The 16544-nt window shown below is 50.6% G+C and overlaps 1 protein-coding gene across 1 annotated transcript; it reads left to right on the forward strand.

Annotated features, from left to right (window-relative positions):
• The first annotated feature begins 6194 nt into the window (after positions 1–6194).
• RBP3 (retinol binding protein 3) lies at positions 6195–15869 on the forward strand. Its single transcript, XM_028098670.2, has 4 exons — positions 6195–9242; positions 11567–11757; positions 13688–13830; positions 15475–15869. The coding sequence occupies exons 1-4, from the start codon at positions 6195–6197 to the stop codon at positions 15867–15869; spliced, it is 3777 nt and encodes a 1258-aa protein (XP_027954471.1).
• The last annotated feature ends 675 nt before the right edge of the window (positions 15870–16544 follow it).

Genomic DNA, 16544 nt, shown 5'->3' on the forward strand with positions numbered 1-16544 from the left:
GGGAGTAAATTTTGTTTGTTTTAAGCCCCGCAGTTTGTGGTCATTTGTGACAGGAGCCACAGAAAACCAGTACAGTGAGTGGCCCTGCCCTGGTGGCCTTGGGGACTAGACTTGTGTGGACTTGCCTCCTGCTTGTTCCCAGGCCATGCAGTCAGACTGCAGGGCTGAGTATGCTCCTAGGCAGGGAGTGTAGGCTCAAAAGCAGAGCGTGATCTGAAATGCACACAAATGTGAGCCCACAAATGTACGCACATATCCGTGTACACACACATGCGTATCCATGTACACAGACGTACACCCACAATGCCCAGCAGAGATGGGCCGTCCTCACTAGTTAGCCTAGCTCATGCTCTGGACCGAACCCCAGAATTGCCGAAGGCTGCAGAAAGAGGACAGCACAGTGCATTACTAAAAGCTGAGGATAGAAGATGATGAAGCAAACTCTCACAGGATCACCAAAGAGGGGAAGCTGTGCTAACCCAAGCACAGTTCTTGGAGGCCATGGCAGAGCAGATGGAGCAGTGAGTCCAAGCCATTCTGGACATGTGGAGAAAGTAGGCTGAGAAAGTCTGGGTCTAACTTCATGTTTGGTGAGACATAGGGCAAAAATGTTGGGGCTAAAAATTTAAGGACAATGGGATGAGGAATTTATGTTTTAGAGAAATTCAAGTCATTTACAGCATGAATTTGTGGTCAATGAAACTATTTTTTTCTGAAATCTGTTTGCAGAATACTCAAGTGTTCTCTGAGCCTAGAATGTTCTCAGAACAAACAGAAAGGCTTCGTGTGGATGTGAGGACTGAATGCTTTTTTGGAGCTAGTTTTCAGTTCAAGTTTCCACTTGGCTACTTACTATGCTCTTGGAGGAGAATTCTGACCTCTCCAGGACTCAGTTTCTTCACCTATAAAATGGGAACAATATTACCTGTGATGGTTAATTTTTATGTCAAGAAAGCTTGGTGCAAAGTTGTTTGGTCAAACACTAGTTTAGATGTTGCTGTGGAGGTATTAGTGAACGTGATTAACATTTACTATCAGTTGACTTAAGGTAAAGCAGATTATCCTCTATAATGTGAATAGGCCTCATCCAATGAGTTGAAGGCCTTAAGAGGAAAGACTGAGGTTTCCTGAGGAAAAAGAAATTCTGCCTCAAGACTGCAACATAGAAATCATGCCTGAGTTTCCAGCCTGCTGGGGCTGGCACTACAAATTCCAGACTTGTGATTGCACACAATTGCATGAGCCAGCCAATTTCCTAAATATAAATCATCTTTATTAGCTATATCTATCTATCTATCTATCTATCTATCTATCTATCTATCTATCTCTCTATCTATCTCTCTATCTATCATCTATCAACTCTGTGTCTTATTCCTTGGGTCCGCTACTGAAGATCAAATGAGAAAATGCTGGGACTCCTGGATTTTCATAAGCAAAAGAATAAATGTACCCTTACCTCACATCACATATAAAGATTAACTCAGAATGGATCAAAGACCTAAATAAAGGAGTTAAACTATAAAACTCTTAAAGAAAACATAAAGATAAGTCTTCATGACCTTGGGTTTGGCAAAGGATTCTTAGGTATGACATCAAAATCAAGAGCAAGAAAAGAAAAATTAGGTAAACTGGTCATCAACAAAATTTAAAAAGAGAGAGAGAGAGAGAGAGAGCACATGTGAGCAGGGAGGCAGGAAGGGGCCTAGGGAGAAGGAGAGATAGCCTCTTAAGCAGGTTCCATGCCCAGTGCAGAGCCTGACATGGGGCTCAATCTCAAGACCCTGAGATCATGCCCTGAGCTGAAACCAAGAGTTAAAAAAGATAACCCACAGAATAGGAGGGAATATTTGCAAATCATGTATCTGATAAGGGACTTTTTCCTAGAACATACAAAAAATGCTTATAACTCAATAATAAAGAGGCCAATGACCTAATTTAAAAATGGTGCAAAGAACCTGAATAGATAGTTCACTAGGGAGGACTGCAAATGGCCAATAAGCACATAAAAAAATAGTTGGCATTGCTAGTCACTAGGGAAATGCAAATCAAAGCTACTTCACACTCATGAGGATGGCTAGTATCAAAAAACCAGACGATAACGAGTGTTGATGAGGATGTGGAGAAATCAAAACCATCATACGTGCTGGCAGGAATGCAAAATGGTGCAACTGCAAGGGGAAAAGAGTTTGGCGATTCCTCAAAAAGTTAAACAGAATTACCGCATGACCCAGCAATTCCACTCCTAGACATCCCCCTCAGCCCCAACGAATGCCCAAAAGGTCTAAACAGATAGTTCATCTTGGAATACATACAAATAGCCAACAAATATATTAAAAGATGCTCAACACCATTAGTCATCAAAGAAATGTCAACTAAAATCATGAGAAGCCACTCTATATCCATTAGAATGGCTAAGATTAAAGTCTGACCATACACACCAATTGTTGGCATTGGTGTGGAGGAATTGAAGTCTCATATGTTGCTGGTATAAATTTAAATTTTGGAAAACAGGTTATTTCTTAAAATGCTAAACATGCATTCCTGTCCTAGTGAAAATAAAACCATATATCCATGCAGAGACCTATACTTAAACATTCACTGCGGCTGCATTTGTAACCATTATATATGAAAGCAAGCTGCAGGTCCATCAACCCGTGAGTGGATGGTAGACTGTGGTAGATCTACGCCGTGGAGTACTACTCAGCTATGAAATAAATAAACAGTGCACTCAACAGCATAGGTGTGTCTCAAAATCATTGTGCTGAATAAAGGAAGACAGGAAGAAAAAAAACCAGTACACATGGTATAATTCCATTTAAAATTCTGGAAAATGAGAACAAATCCACAGTGGTGACAGAAGGCGGATCAGAGTTTGCTTGGAGATGGAGATGGAAGCGGGGGTTGGATAACAATGAGGCATGAGAAAAATTTGAGGGTGAGGGTGATATACATTATCTTGATCTGGATGATATTTCCATAGGCGAATACATGTGTCAAAACCAACCAGATTGTACACTTCAAATATGGTCAATTCAATGTATGTCAGTTATACATCAATTTAGTTGTTTAAAAAAAAACAGAAAAAATACACATTTATTAGATAATTTAAAAGTTACTGAAAATATGGTAAAACTGAGTCCAGTTTTAGGAATTTACAGAAACAAGAAGCACTAGTCCTTTAGATCATGTGTTCAAGAACATTTATTAATGATATTGTTTATAGAAACAAAAACAAAAACAACTTAAAATATATCTCACTAGGAGAACAGATCATTAAATTATCAAGGACTACAATGCAGCCATTACAAGGATGAACTTTATGTATATGCTTCAACAGTGAGGATTGTTTCTGCTATATGTTTAAGTAAGTAAAATAAAAGGCAAATTACCATGTATACACAGTATGGACCCTATGTGTACATAAATGATGATAATAGATGGATGGAAGGATGAATGGGCATCCATAGATGAATAGACAATACATGTCCTACATATGTGCGTTCGTGTATGAACCCAGAGAAAAGTGAGGACAGCCACACATTAAACATTATTTATGTATGTATAATACACATTATTATTGGCTGGATTGGAATGGCTTTGGAAAAAGATTGTTCACACATTTACGAATTATTTAACTTGAAAAAATAAGTATGTTTTACTCCTATTTTTAAAAAAGTAAAAAGTAAAAAGAAAAAGGATTAAAATAAAATAAAGACAGGATTCAACTTGCTTTGAAATGCATCCAAAAAACATGCTGGTGTAAGGTTTAAAGAAAGAGTCAGAGAGACAGAGGTGAGATAAAGAAAGGGTAAGAAAATGTCAATGTTAAAATCTAAGGACATGAATATTTACTGTACTGCTTGAAAATGTCCGTAAAGAACATTGAGGGAAAGATGATCTCTGGGGACAGAATTTTCTCCCACTGGCCTCTGGCCACACCCACAGGAGGACACATTATGTCTCCTTGTAGACACTAACTGCCTGCCTGGTGACTCGCAATGGACCCACATTCTGTTTTCCACATCTTCTGTGAGGCTCTGGGCCATCCATCCCCACAAATCGGGGCCCAACGATGGCTCCAGGCATCCCATCCTGTAACTGCATTTTAAGAAGAGTCCAGGAGATGGGGCGCCTGGGTGGCTCAGTCGTTAAGCGTCTGCCTTCGGCTCAGGTCATGATCCCAGGGTCCTGGGATCGAGCCCCGCATCGGGCTCCCTGCTTGGCAAGAAGCCTGCTCCTCCCTCTCCCACTCCCCCTGCTTGTGTTCCCTCTCTCACTGTCTCTCTCTCTCTCTCTCTCTCTCTCTCAAATAAATAAATAAATAAATCTTAAAAAAAAAAAAAAAAAAGAGTCCAGGAGAAGCTCTTTCCCCAGAGAAGGACTTTTCCCTGGTCGTCATTATCCTCTGCCCTTCCGGGTCTGGAGGCTTTGCCTGAGCTCAAGCAAGGATGGAGAAGTGCCCTCGGAGGCCCAGGAGGACATAACTCTGACATGTGATTCCCCAAGTAGAGGTAGGGTGGAAGGCCCAGTCTTACCAGTGGGGACTAAGGAGGCCTTATTGTTATAATAAATCGGGCTCACCTCATTGGCTGCAAACAGTGGAGTGATGTGACCATATGTCACTTGGGCATTAAACAAATCCTAATGAGCTAAAAATATGTTTGTTTTAGCTAATTGACCTCTTCGGCCTTCATAAACCCCTTGGTAAACATCCTCAGATAATGATTTCCAGAGAGCGGATTGTGGTTCTCGAGGGTGCCGAGAAAGGCCCCCTGTCCCCGGGAACAGCTCCTGCAGCTGCCTGCTGAGGCACACGTGTGCACCTGCCTACTGCTTGCATGACCCAAGGGGTGTGTGTGATGCGAACAGGGCCAAGTGAGGAGAGGGGAGGCAGGCCGCTCTCCCAGTGCTCTCCCTGGCTGTGCGCACTCTGAGCCATGGTTGTCTGTTAAATATGGGAAGTGCCCACCCCCAGAGAGATACAGAGACAAAGCAGGGGTTCTGGACTCTAGGCTCCTTGGAGATCTGTGGCAGGTCAGCTGCAAGCATGAAGGAGCGTTCACCTGAGACAGGTCGGTGTGCTCTGTGAAGGCGGGGGAATGATCTGGATGCCTGTGAGGTCTGGGACCCCAGAGACTCAAGTTCTACAACTGGGTTCTCCCTGCAAACATCGGGCCACGGCCCAAGCCCTCAACCAGCAGGGGCCTTCTTTAGCCAGGAGCATGGACACTTGTTAAGTCGCAGAGACAACCTCATCTGACCTGGAATCACGGATCCCGTGGTGTCTGGAAGGCGGACACGGCGCCCACTCACCACATACCGCACTGAGGTCCAGACATTGTATTCTTACTGTTTGGAAGATGTTGGAGGGGGGCCCTCTCCAATTCCCTGGATGCATTAGCAAGACATAAAAATCAACTTCCAGCCCTGAAGTGGATAGCAGCCTCAGCCTCAGCCTCTGCACTGTCAGAGCTGACTGCAGCCCCAACCCCCAAGACTTCTTTTCAATGACCCCTTGCCTCTCAATGATGGGCTGCAGTGAGATACTGAGCTCTATTTCTTCAGCTATACGGCAGAGATCATTTCTACCATGGAGAACTTATCAGTAATGGAATGCTCCCTCCTTGCCTGAAACCATGAGATGCTTTACGCATAGTTTCTTACTTAACCGACACAATAAGTAAGATACTTCCCTAAGGCCACAGAGTAGAGAGTCACAGAGCCAGGCCTCCAATGAGTTCTGCCTAATTCCAGAGACTGTGGGTCACTTGGTGTGGTGGGGAAACGCCACTGACCGCAGGTTAATAGCTCTTATTTTGCTAGGTTCTGGTGAAAACTGTCACCTTGTGAAGCATGCGGCGCAGTACCTGGCATGTGGCAGGAACTCAAAATAAACGGTAGTTATTCAGATTACTACACACAGAGGTGGCACAGCAAGACGAGATCCAACATACCTTCTGGGTCAAACCACTTCGGCCCCTGCTCCCCAGTCCCCAGGGCTGATGTGCTTGAATTAGACAGGATTAAAGGCTTACTGGAGCTAGAAGCCACACCCCAACTCCCCAGTTTAGCCCCAGACCTTCTGTCCGCCCGCTGAGAAGGACGAGGGAGGAAGGCAGCCACCACACAGGGCAGTGCCTGACACACAGTCAAGGGAGCTTTTGTGCAAGAGCCAGCTCTCCTGCTGGATCCTCATGACGAGAGAATGGGCCCTGATCTTGTCCACGTTGCTCTGTGGCCTGGTTGGCCCCACGCACTTGTTCCAGCCAAGCCTGGTGCTAGACATGGCCAAGGTCCTTCTGGATAACTACTGCTTCCCAGAGAACCTGATGGGGATGCAGGAAGCCATCGAGCAGGCCATCAAGAGTCGTGAGATCCTCGCCATCTCAGACCCTCAGACTCTGGCCCATGTGCTGACCACCGGGGTGCAGAGCTCCTTGAACGACCCTCGCCTGGTCATCTCATATGAGCCCAGCACTCTTGAGGCTCCCCGGCAAGCCCCAGCACTCACCAACCTCACACAAGAGGAACAGCTTGCCCGGTTGCAGAAGGGCATCCGCCATGAGGTTCTGGAGGGCAATGTGGGCTACCTGCGTATGGACGACATCCCAGGCCAGGAGGTGGTGAGCAAGCTGGGGGGCTTCCTGGTGGCCAGCGTCTGGAGGAAGCTCATGGGCACCTCTGCCTTGGTGCTAGACCTCCGGCACTGCACTGGGGGCCACATTTCCGGCATCCCCTACGTCATCTCCTACCTACACCCAGGGAACACGGTCCTGCACGTAGATACCATCTACAACCGCCCCTCCAATACAACCACTGAGATCTGGACCCTGCCCCAGGTCCTAGGAGAAAGGTACAGTGCCGACAAGGATGTGGTGGTCCTCACCAGCGGCCACACGGGGGGCGTGGCTGAGGACATCACTTACATCCTCAAACAGATGCGCAGGGCCATCGTGGTGGGTGAGCGGACTGTGGGGGGTGCCCTGGACCTCCAGAAGCTGCGGATAGGCCAGTCCGACTTCTTCCTCACTGTGCCCGTGTCCAGGTCCCTAGGGCCCCTGGGAGGGGGCAGCCAGACATGGGAGGGCAGTGGAGTGCTGCCCTGTGTGGGGACACCAGCAGAGCAGGCGCTCGAGAAAGCCCTGGCCATCCTCACTCTGCGCCGGGCCCTGCCAGGAGTTGTGCAGCGCCTGCAGGAGGCACTGCAGGCCTACTACACGCTGGTGGACCGCGTGCCCACCCTGCTGCACCACCTGGCCAACATGGACTTCTCTACGGTGGTCTCTGAGGAGGACCTGGTCACGAAGCTCAACGCTGGTCTACAGACTGCGTCTGAGGACCCCAGGCTCCTGGTGCGGGCCGTCAGGCCCAAGGAAACCCTTTCTGGGCCTGAGGTTGGAGACGATGACCCTCCGGAGGTGATCCCCACAGTGGCCGAGGATGAGGCTGTCCGGCGGGCCCTGGTGGACTCTATGTTCCAGGTGTCCGTGCTGCCGGGCAACGTGGGCTACCTCCGCTTTGACAGCTTTGCCGACGCCTCCGTGCTGGAGGTGCTGAGCCCATACATCGTGCGCCAGGTGTGGGAGCCCCTGCGGGACACAGAGCACCTCATCATGGACCTGCGCCAGAACCCTGGGGGGCCATCCTCTGCTGTGCCCCTGCTACTCTCTTACTTCCAGGGTCCGGACGCTGGCTCCGTGCGCCTCTTCACCACCTATGACCGCCGTACCAATGTCACACAGGAACACTTCAGCCGCATGGAGCTGCTGGGCCAACGCTACCCCACCCAGCGCGGGGTATACCTGCTCACCAGCCACCGCACCGCCACCGCCGCCGAGGAGCTGGCCTTCCTCATGCAGTCACTGGGCTGGGCCACGCTGGTGGGCGAGATCACCGCGGGCAGCCTGCTGCACACCCGCACGGTGCCTCTGCTCGAGATGCCCGAGGGGGACCTGGTGCTCACGGTGCCTGTGCTCACCTTCATTGACAACCATGGCGAGTGCTGGCTGGGGGGTGGCGTGGTGCCCGATGCCATCGTGCTGGCCGAGGAGGCCCTAGACAGGGCCCAAGAGGTGCTGGAGTTCCACCGCAGCCTGGAGGCCTTGGTGGAGGGTACAGGGCACCTGGTGGAGGCACACTACGCACAGCCAGAGGTCGTCGGGCAGACCAGTGCCCTGCTGAGAGCCAAGCTGGCCCAGGGGGCCTACCGCACGGCTGTAGACCTGGAGTCACTGGCCTCCCAGCTCACGGCCGACCTGCAGGAGATGTCTGGGGACCACCGTCTGCTGGTGTTCCACAGCCCTGGTGAGATGGTGGCTGAGGAGGTGCCCCCACCACCCCCCGCTGTCCCCTCCCCAGAGGAGGTCTCCTACCTCATTGAAGCCCTTTTTAAAACAGAGGTGCTGCCTGGCCGACTGGGTTACCTGCGCTTTGACGCCATGGCTGAGCTGGAGACAGTGAAGGCCATCGGGCCACAGTTGGTGCAGCTGGTCTGGCAGGGGCTGGTGGACACAGCCGCACTGGTTGTCGACCTGAGGTACAACCCTGGGAGCTACTCCACTGCTGTGCCGCTGCTCTGCTCCTACTTCTTTGAGGCAGAGCCCCGCCAGCACCTCTACTCTGTCTTTGACAGGGCCACCTCGAGGGTCACGGAGGTGTGGACCCTGCCACAGGTGGCCGGTCAGCGCTATGGCCCCCACAAGGACCTCTACATCCTGATGAGCCACATCAGTGGGTCGGCAGCCGAGGCTTTTGCCCACACCATGCAGGACCTGCAGCGGGCCACAGTCATTGGGGAGCCCACAGCTGGAGGGGCCCTCTCTGTGGGCATCTACCAGGTGGGCAGCAGCCCCTTATATGCCTCCATGCCCACGCAGATGGCCCTGAGTGCCAGCACAGGCGAGGCCTGGGACCTGGCTGGGGTGGAGCCGGACATCGCCGTGCCCATGAGTGAGGCCCTCTCCACAGCCCGGGACATAGTGGCCCTGCGTGCCAAGGTGTCCACCGTGCTACAGACAACCGGGAAACTGGTAGCAGATAACTATGCCTCTCCAGAACTGGGGGCCAAGATGGCTGTCAAGCTGAGCGGTCTGCAGAGCCGCTATTCCAGGGTGACCTCCGAAGGGGCCCTGGCTGAGATGCTGGGGGCTGATCTGCAGATGCTGTCCGGAGACCCACACCTGAAGACAGCCCATATCCCTGAGGATGCCAAGGACCGCATTCCCGGGATTGTGCCCATGCAGGTGAGATATAAGGGATCTTAGCCTAAGGCAGCCCCAGGAATGAGCCGACCACTTGCCTGCACACCCAGGGCTCAGTGCATGGTGTAAGACAATGGCCTCCAGACTTGTTTCTGTGTTCAAGTTCTCACCAGTCACATCTTTTCCTTCCTCTCCTCCTGTCATCCCTTCCCCTTCTCATGTCCTTGGGGCCCCTGAGCACCTCTGTAGAATAGTGGTACCCACAGGAACTCAGTTTGAAAAGCCCTGGTAGAGAAGGAGTTTCACTCTTGGTGGGGCGGAAGGCAAATGTTTGCAGCGCTTCTTGTAGTCAGTGGTGAAGAAAAGGTCAGGTCACAAGAAGTCACGATGGTTTCCTCCTCTGGCAACATGGGGTTTGTGTTCATTCTCACCACCTGCCCGCCTGGAGGGGGGGCGCTGCAGTTTGTGTGAATGAGTTGAGGGGGTGGGAAGAGAGAAGCAGGCAGAGGTCTCAACCTCACAGTTGCCTCAGAGCTAAAGCATGGAGCCTGGACACGGGCTGGGGTGTGGTCAGGGGTGCCGCGCACAGCCCAGAGGACCACGGCAGGGGTGAGGCCCCCCTGCCTTCTCCTCCCCTCCCACCATGCATGTCATTGTACTTCCACTGCGTCCGGAAGGCGCTCACTCAGTGGGTGTGCTCTGAACCGAGGGCCAGTTGGATGGGAAATTCTGAGCAAGGCGACTGTGGTCAGTTTATTTGAAGCCAGCAGTGATGTTTGGGGAAACACTGAAAAGGTAAATCAAGGTTTAAGAGTTCTGCTGCTGGGTGGTTGAGGAGAAAGTTCTCCAGACCCGTGGCCCTGATAAAGCCAAGGGTTCACCAAGCACTCCCATCAGCTAGGAGCCTCATCAAAATGCAGCATTTACAACATCTCTCCACGTGGTTTATCATCCATTATTTCACTGCGTAGTCTTGAGTAGGCAGGGCAGCATTTGTCTCCGGTTCCCTGGAAAGCAGGTCTTGGATGCAGGCAGTTCATGGGGGAGGCAATCTCTGAAGCAGGAGTGCAGGAGCAGAGAGAGTGGGAACGAGGGAAGGAGGGAAGTGGACAGGTGGGGACAGGTGGGTGCATTATTGAGGCTGTTGCTTCTGAAGATTCCAATGGGACCCTAACAAGTGAGGGGAATGCCTCCCAGAGCTGTCCATCTGCAGATGGGACCCGGCAGCTCCTGTCCTTCATTGGCTGAAGGTCCCCCTGTGGACATGAACTCTCTCAGACTCTGAGGCAGCTTGGAGAAGGTCCTAAAGGAGCGGGTGGAAAGACATGGGGTGTGCTGGAGGCAGGCCCTGGCAGCCAAGGTCCATGGCAGCCAGAGTCAGAGGAGGGCTAAGGGCACGAGAAGCATCTACTGCAGAATTGCCATCCCCGTTTTACAAAAAAATAAATGGAAGCCCAGAGGGGTGTAGAGGAGAGTGGCCAATGGCCAAAGAGCTTGTGACTGAGGGCAGGGCAGGCCCTGGAGGCCGGGCGTCCCAGTTAACTCCCTGCGCGCAGCTTGTTCTCATTCCAGCCCACAGAGCCCGTGTCCTTCTAGCAGTCTTGAAGAGAGAAGAGGAGGCACAAGGCATGTTGGGGGAGCCTCATATGTGCCAGCACTGCACTAGGCTCACAGGGCCACCAGATTCCAAACTGAAGACTCACTCCTTTCTAGGGTAGCCAGGGTTCATGAATTTGGAGTCACATGTGGATTCAGCTTCTGGCTCCAGCACTTACTGACTGTGTGACCGTGAGCAAGTTACTGAATCACTCTGTGCTTCAGTTTCCTCACTGAAAGGAGGGGGATGCTACAGGGTGCCCTGAGGGTGACGGTAAGGGCTGCAATGTGCTCAGCACAGGGCCAAACCCCTACTGAAGACTTAGAGGCCCAGTAGCTAGCTAATGTCTTCCCTCTGTGCCCCAGGGAAGGAAAGGAAGACGAACGCAGAGACATCAGGAAGTGTCTGGTGATGTGGGGGAGGGGAGGGGAGGAATCAGAGTGGAGACCACACCAGGGCCTTGCAGCTCTGGACCCCATGGCCCATGGTGTGGGTTTGGCACACATGAGTGTTCTCTGTAAGGAGTCTGCCAACCACATCTTGCCAACCTTGGGTCCACATCCCAGGCCCACCACCCACATAACCTCCTAGATGCTCCACTGGAAAAGGTCCTGGCACCTACTACCTCCTTCAGGAAAGTTAGTCCCCTTCCATCCCTCAGTATTGTTCATGTGTAAAGGAGAACTACGGTGACCACTTTCCTGAGCTGTAAAATCTGCTAATCTGCTCCTTTGCTGACACTGAGCTGGACCCCTCCCCCATCTTTCAGATCCCTTCCCCTGAAGTCTTTGAGGACCTGATCAAGTTCTCCTTTCATACTAATGTGTTTGAGGACAACCTTGGCTACCTGAGGTTTGACATGTTTGGGGACTGTGAGCTGCTCACCCAGGTGTCAGAGCTGCTGGTGGAGCATGTCTGGAAGAAGATCGTGCACACGGACGCCATGATTATCGACATGAGGTCAGTGGTCAGGGGAGGAGGGGAGGGGCGGGCAGAGGTCTCTGGCCCTGGGGGTTCTGGCTTGATCGGCTGCAGGGAGCCCCAGCACTGGTGGTCTTTTTAAGCTCATAAGATGACCCCAGTGTTTATTCCAGGCTGAGAATCACTGGGCTACTCCTTGGCTCCCAAACTTGCCTGGTCATAGGATTCAGTGGAGAGAGAAGGGGAAAGGGAGACATTAAGAACAGATTCCAGGGCACCCTACTGAATCCAGAGCTCCAGGGGTGAGGCCTTGTCATCTGTGTACTTGAAGGGCATCATCCCAGGTGATTCTGACCATCAATCAATCTCACGTTATACAAAATCAGCCCATGACCACTCGGGCCATAAGAATTAGAAAGCCAGAGGCCCATATGTTGGCTGGCTAATTGAATTTAAATAAAATTTTCAAAAAAGAAAGAAAGAGAAAGAGAAAGAAAGAAAGAAAGAAAGAAAGAAAGAAAGAAAGAAAGAAAGAAAGAAAGAAAGAAAGAAAGAAAGAAAGAAAGAAAGAAAGAAAAGAAAAGAAAGAAAAGAAAAGAAAAGAAAAGAAAAGAAAAGAAAAGAAAAGAAAAGAAAAGAAAAAAAAGAAAGAAAGCCAGAGTTCCAGAGAGAATTTGCAAATTAGCCACTATTGTTGCAAAAAGAATTCTTTGCCTCACAAAAGGACTGTTGGTGGGATGCTTTCAGCTAGAGACCTCCCTCCTGGAGAAGGGTGGAAGAGCAACTTCCCCGCCTGCAGCGACCAGGCCCAGGAACCCCTGACTGCTCTGGGCACCCTGCGTGGGCACAGAGAGGGGCAGGCTGCCCCCCCCGGAGGCGAAACCCCAACCCCCCAGCTGCAGGAGAGAGGCTGCCAGAATTGGCCAAGTCATGACCTGCAGCTCAGCCATAGTTCTTGGTCCTCACTAGGGGGGGCGGTCTGGATCTCAGAGGCTTGTTCTCCCTGGAAGAGGAAACATCTCCCAGGGGTGTGTGTGTGTGTGTGTGTGTGTGTGTGTGTGTGTTGCCAGAACTTGTGCTTGAGGGCTCCTGTCATACCCCTGAAGATTTTATCCTTCAAACACTTATTGAACAGTGCAGATGATGCTCATGCTAAGCCCCTTTCTACTTAACCATGTAGCCACATTTGTAAGAGGAATTGGCCCAGCCTATAGGTGTGCTTTGCTTAAAGACCCTTCCAACCAGAGGCTGGGGGAGGTTCAGACGCCGAGGTCACAAGCCCTAAACCCCGTTGGGCCATCCTAGACCATCAACCAGAAGAGACACCTCACATATCACCAGCCCACACTTCTTGTTCACAGATAAGGAGACAGGGGCCCAAGTAGTTTACCCTGTGCCTGTCCTAGGACAGGCACAGGCTCTCCACTCCTCCCGTGTCTCCCCCACCCCCCCACCCAATGTAGTTCCACAATTCTGAGCACTCTGCTACACTAAGTTCCCCATGAGGACACACCAACAAAAATGTCCAGTGGGTTTTATGGGATCATGGAGAATGCAGCTGGGGAAGGCAGTGAACTATCAGGCAGTAGGGGTGCGGGAGAGCAGTCCATGGTCAGTAAGTTGGGAAAATTTATCAACAATTTCATGACTGCAGGACTTGTCAGAGCCTTTAATGTAATTTATACAATACGTATCACATAATGTATTAATATGTGATCAGAAGGGGCAGGTATGGCATTCAATATTTTCTACACAAATTTGACCATAAAGTCTCTTGTTCTCAAGAGACTTGTATGCTGGGAAATGCCAAATAAGGAATTCTGCAGGAGGAAGATGGGGCACTAGGATGAGGCACTGAGGCTGCCTGGAATTAGTGTCCTCCTCAGGACAAATGTCCCAGGTTCCCAGAGGGGAACAGAGGGCCTCCCTGTGAACTCCTCCCCAGTGGCTCCCACTTCCCTTCCCTCAGGTTCAACATCGGCGGCCCCACCTCCTCCATCTCTGCCTTGTGCTCCTACTTCTTCGATGAAGGCCCTCCAATTCTGCTGGACAAAATCTACAGCCGGCCCAATGACTCTGTCAGTGAGCTCTGGACCCACTCCCGGCTTGCAGGTATGTGCAGAAGCCTTCCCTTTCCTGTTCTCATTCTAGAAGCTTCTGGAAAATCAGGGAAAGGAAAGATAGCTTGGGTTCTGGGAAAAATAATAGTAAATGGGAATGTAAAGACCCTGCCCTATGCTGTGCGCTTTTACAGATGATCCTTAATCCCTGCAAAATGCTACCATTATACTTAATTTCTTTTTTTAAGACTTTATTTATTTGAGAGAGAGAATGAGAGAGAGAGAGAGAGCATGAGAGAGGGGAGGGTCAGAGGGAGAAGCAGACTCCCTGCTGATCAGGGAGCCCAATGCAGGACTTGATCCCGGGACTCCAGGATCATGACCTGAGCCGAAGGCAGTTGCTTAACCAACTGAGCTACCCAGGCGCCCCATTATACTTAATTTCTAGAGGAGAAAAATGAGTCTTAACTAGGTTGAGTATCTTATCTAACATCACCCAACTAGCAAGTGAAAGAGTCAGAATTTGAACACTGGTTTGTCTAAAACCAAAATGCCCTCCATTCTCACCACTACAACCATCAGCCTACAAGACAAATGCAAAACTAGAAGGATCCCCCTGCCCATCGCCAAACCACACAGGATGTCTGGCGCCCATCCTGCCTGAGCTCCCAGCAGCAGCTCAGCATACTTGCTTGAAGAAAGTTTGTGGCTCTGGACCCAGAGCAGTGGCCTGAGGAGCAAATGCAGGCCCAGGGCTCTCACGGCCCCATTGTGGGTGACAGGCTCACTCCAACTCCCTTGCTCAGCACAACAAACCAATGAAACTACACTCCCATCTGACGAGGGGCTGGGGGACCAATGGTGGGGGGGTGCATATGACCAGAAAATCACCCCACAATTCACACTTTTTACACTTCCTTATCACACGAGGATTTGAGGGGAGCTTCAAGACATACATGCAAAAATATTGTAAAATGTAAATAAAAATTAGAACCAGGTGAATTGTAAATTCAAATAGACATTCAAAACCAAGAGGAACAAATAGACTCAAATCTGCAGATCATGGGGTCCTAGAATTGTGGTGTCTAACCCGGGAGCTGCACGCCACACGTGGCCACCAAGCATTGAAATGGGGCTCATATGAACTGAGATGTAAAAAGTGTATAAAGTGCACACCAGATTTGGAAGGCTTTTTTATGGAAAGATAAGGATGTAAAATTGCTCAATAATTTTTATTGATTACATTTTTCAGCTATATTGAGTTAAATAAAACATTATTAGGATTCATTTCATCTGTTTCTTTTTACTTGTTTAACGTGACTCCTAGAAAGCTTACAGTGACACCTGAGGCTCACATTCTGTTGCATTTCTATCAGACATTGCTGTCCTAGAGGGTTGTTGCTGTGAAGCCACACGTTTGACTCTTTCCGGGGTCCAAAGTGAAAAGTGAGACTGGTCAGTTTAGGCATTCTCATTATTCACGAAGAGGAAGAGCATCCTTTTTCCGGGCGCACATTCTTATCTCCATTTTACAGATGCAGAACTGGGGTTCAGGAAGGAGTGACTCGCATGTGGACACAAGGCCACAGAACTAAAGTCCAGGCCTTCCTCTTTGTGGGGCCAGACAGTATGGAAAAGGCAGGTGTCCCCGGGTGGGGGCTGGACTTGCCATCTTGAAGGACCTTCTATTTTCCAGGTGAACGCTATGGCTCCAAGAAAAATGTGGCCATTCTGACCAGCGCCCTGACAGCCGGTGCCGCGGAGGAATTTACCTACATCATGAAGAGGCTGGGCCGGGCACTGGTCATTGGGGAGGTGACCAGTGGGGGCTGCCAGCCACCGCAAACCTATCACGTAGATGGCACCCATCTCTACATCACCATCCCCACGGCCCGTTCAGTGGGGGCTGCTGATGGCAGCTCCTGGGAAGGGGTGGGTGTGATGCCCCATGTGGCTGTCCCTGCTGAGGCAGCCCTCTCCAGAGCCAAAGAGATGCTCCAGCACACTCTGCTGAGGGCGAGAAGGAGCCCCGGGATGGGCGGGACCTCCAGGCCACATACAAAGGGCACTCCAGCACGTGGTCCTGCCTGAGGCCCCAAGGGGCAGCAAAGGGGCTTGCTGAGCTCCGGTAGAGTTAGAGTTGGTGGTACCCTTGGAGTTCATCCAATGGTCTCTTCACCACAGCCAACATCTCTGTTTGAACATCTAGGGACAGGAAGCTCACCCCTCAGAGGCAAGCCCATCCATAGTAGGTTTTTGGGGAGGTGAAGTCCAGAGGCACCCCCACCCATGCTTCTTAATTGCCGACCCCTGGTCCAAGAGCAGCTCTATCCAATAGAGTTATGATGTGAGCCGCAGATACCAGCATATGCGCCACTCGACATCTTCTAGTAGTAAAAAGAAACAGGTAATATTTATTTTCACAGTGTAATTTAGTTAACCAACTATATCCACAGTAGTATCATTTCAGCAGTATAAAAATTATTATGAATGAGATGTTTTTGCAGGGAGCCTTTGAAATCTGGTATGTAGTCTGCACTTACAGTGCATCCCCTTTCTCACACACACATCCCATGCTCGTGGCTGCCCGCAGCTGGTGGATCCCATGTGGGACAGCGCAGGCCCAGAGGCCAGGCACTGCAATTCCCCAGCACACTGTCCCCGCTCTGCCCTCCCTGCATCTGCATCTTCCCCATTAAAGCACCTCTCTCTCCTGCCCTGGGATGGTTCCTGTTCCCATCATGCTTCTCGGGAGCAACAGCCATC

This window comes from Eumetopias jubatus, unplaced genomic scaffold (genome assembly GCF_037043125.1).
Source record: "Eumetopias jubatus isolate StellerSeaLion01/CBP00866 unplaced genomic scaffold, mEumJub1_p1.0 scaffold_17, whole genome shotgun sequence".
Classification (NCBI taxonomy): Eukaryota; Metazoa; Chordata; class Mammalia; order Carnivora; family Otariidae; genus Eumetopias; species Eumetopias jubatus.

Coding starts and splice junctions, on each gene's coding strand:
- RBP3 (XM_028098670.2), top strand. CDS start 6,195: ATGACGAGAGAATGGGCCCTGATCTTGTCCACGTTGCTCTGTGGCCTG. Junction 11,758..13,687: donor GCCATGATTATCGACATGAG/GTCAGTGGTCAG, acceptor CCCTTCCCTCAG/GTTCAACATCGGCGGCCCCA. Junction 13,831..15,474: donor GACCCACTCCCGGCTTGCAG/GTATGTGCAGAA, acceptor TCTATTTTCCAG/GTGAACGCTATGGCTCCAAG.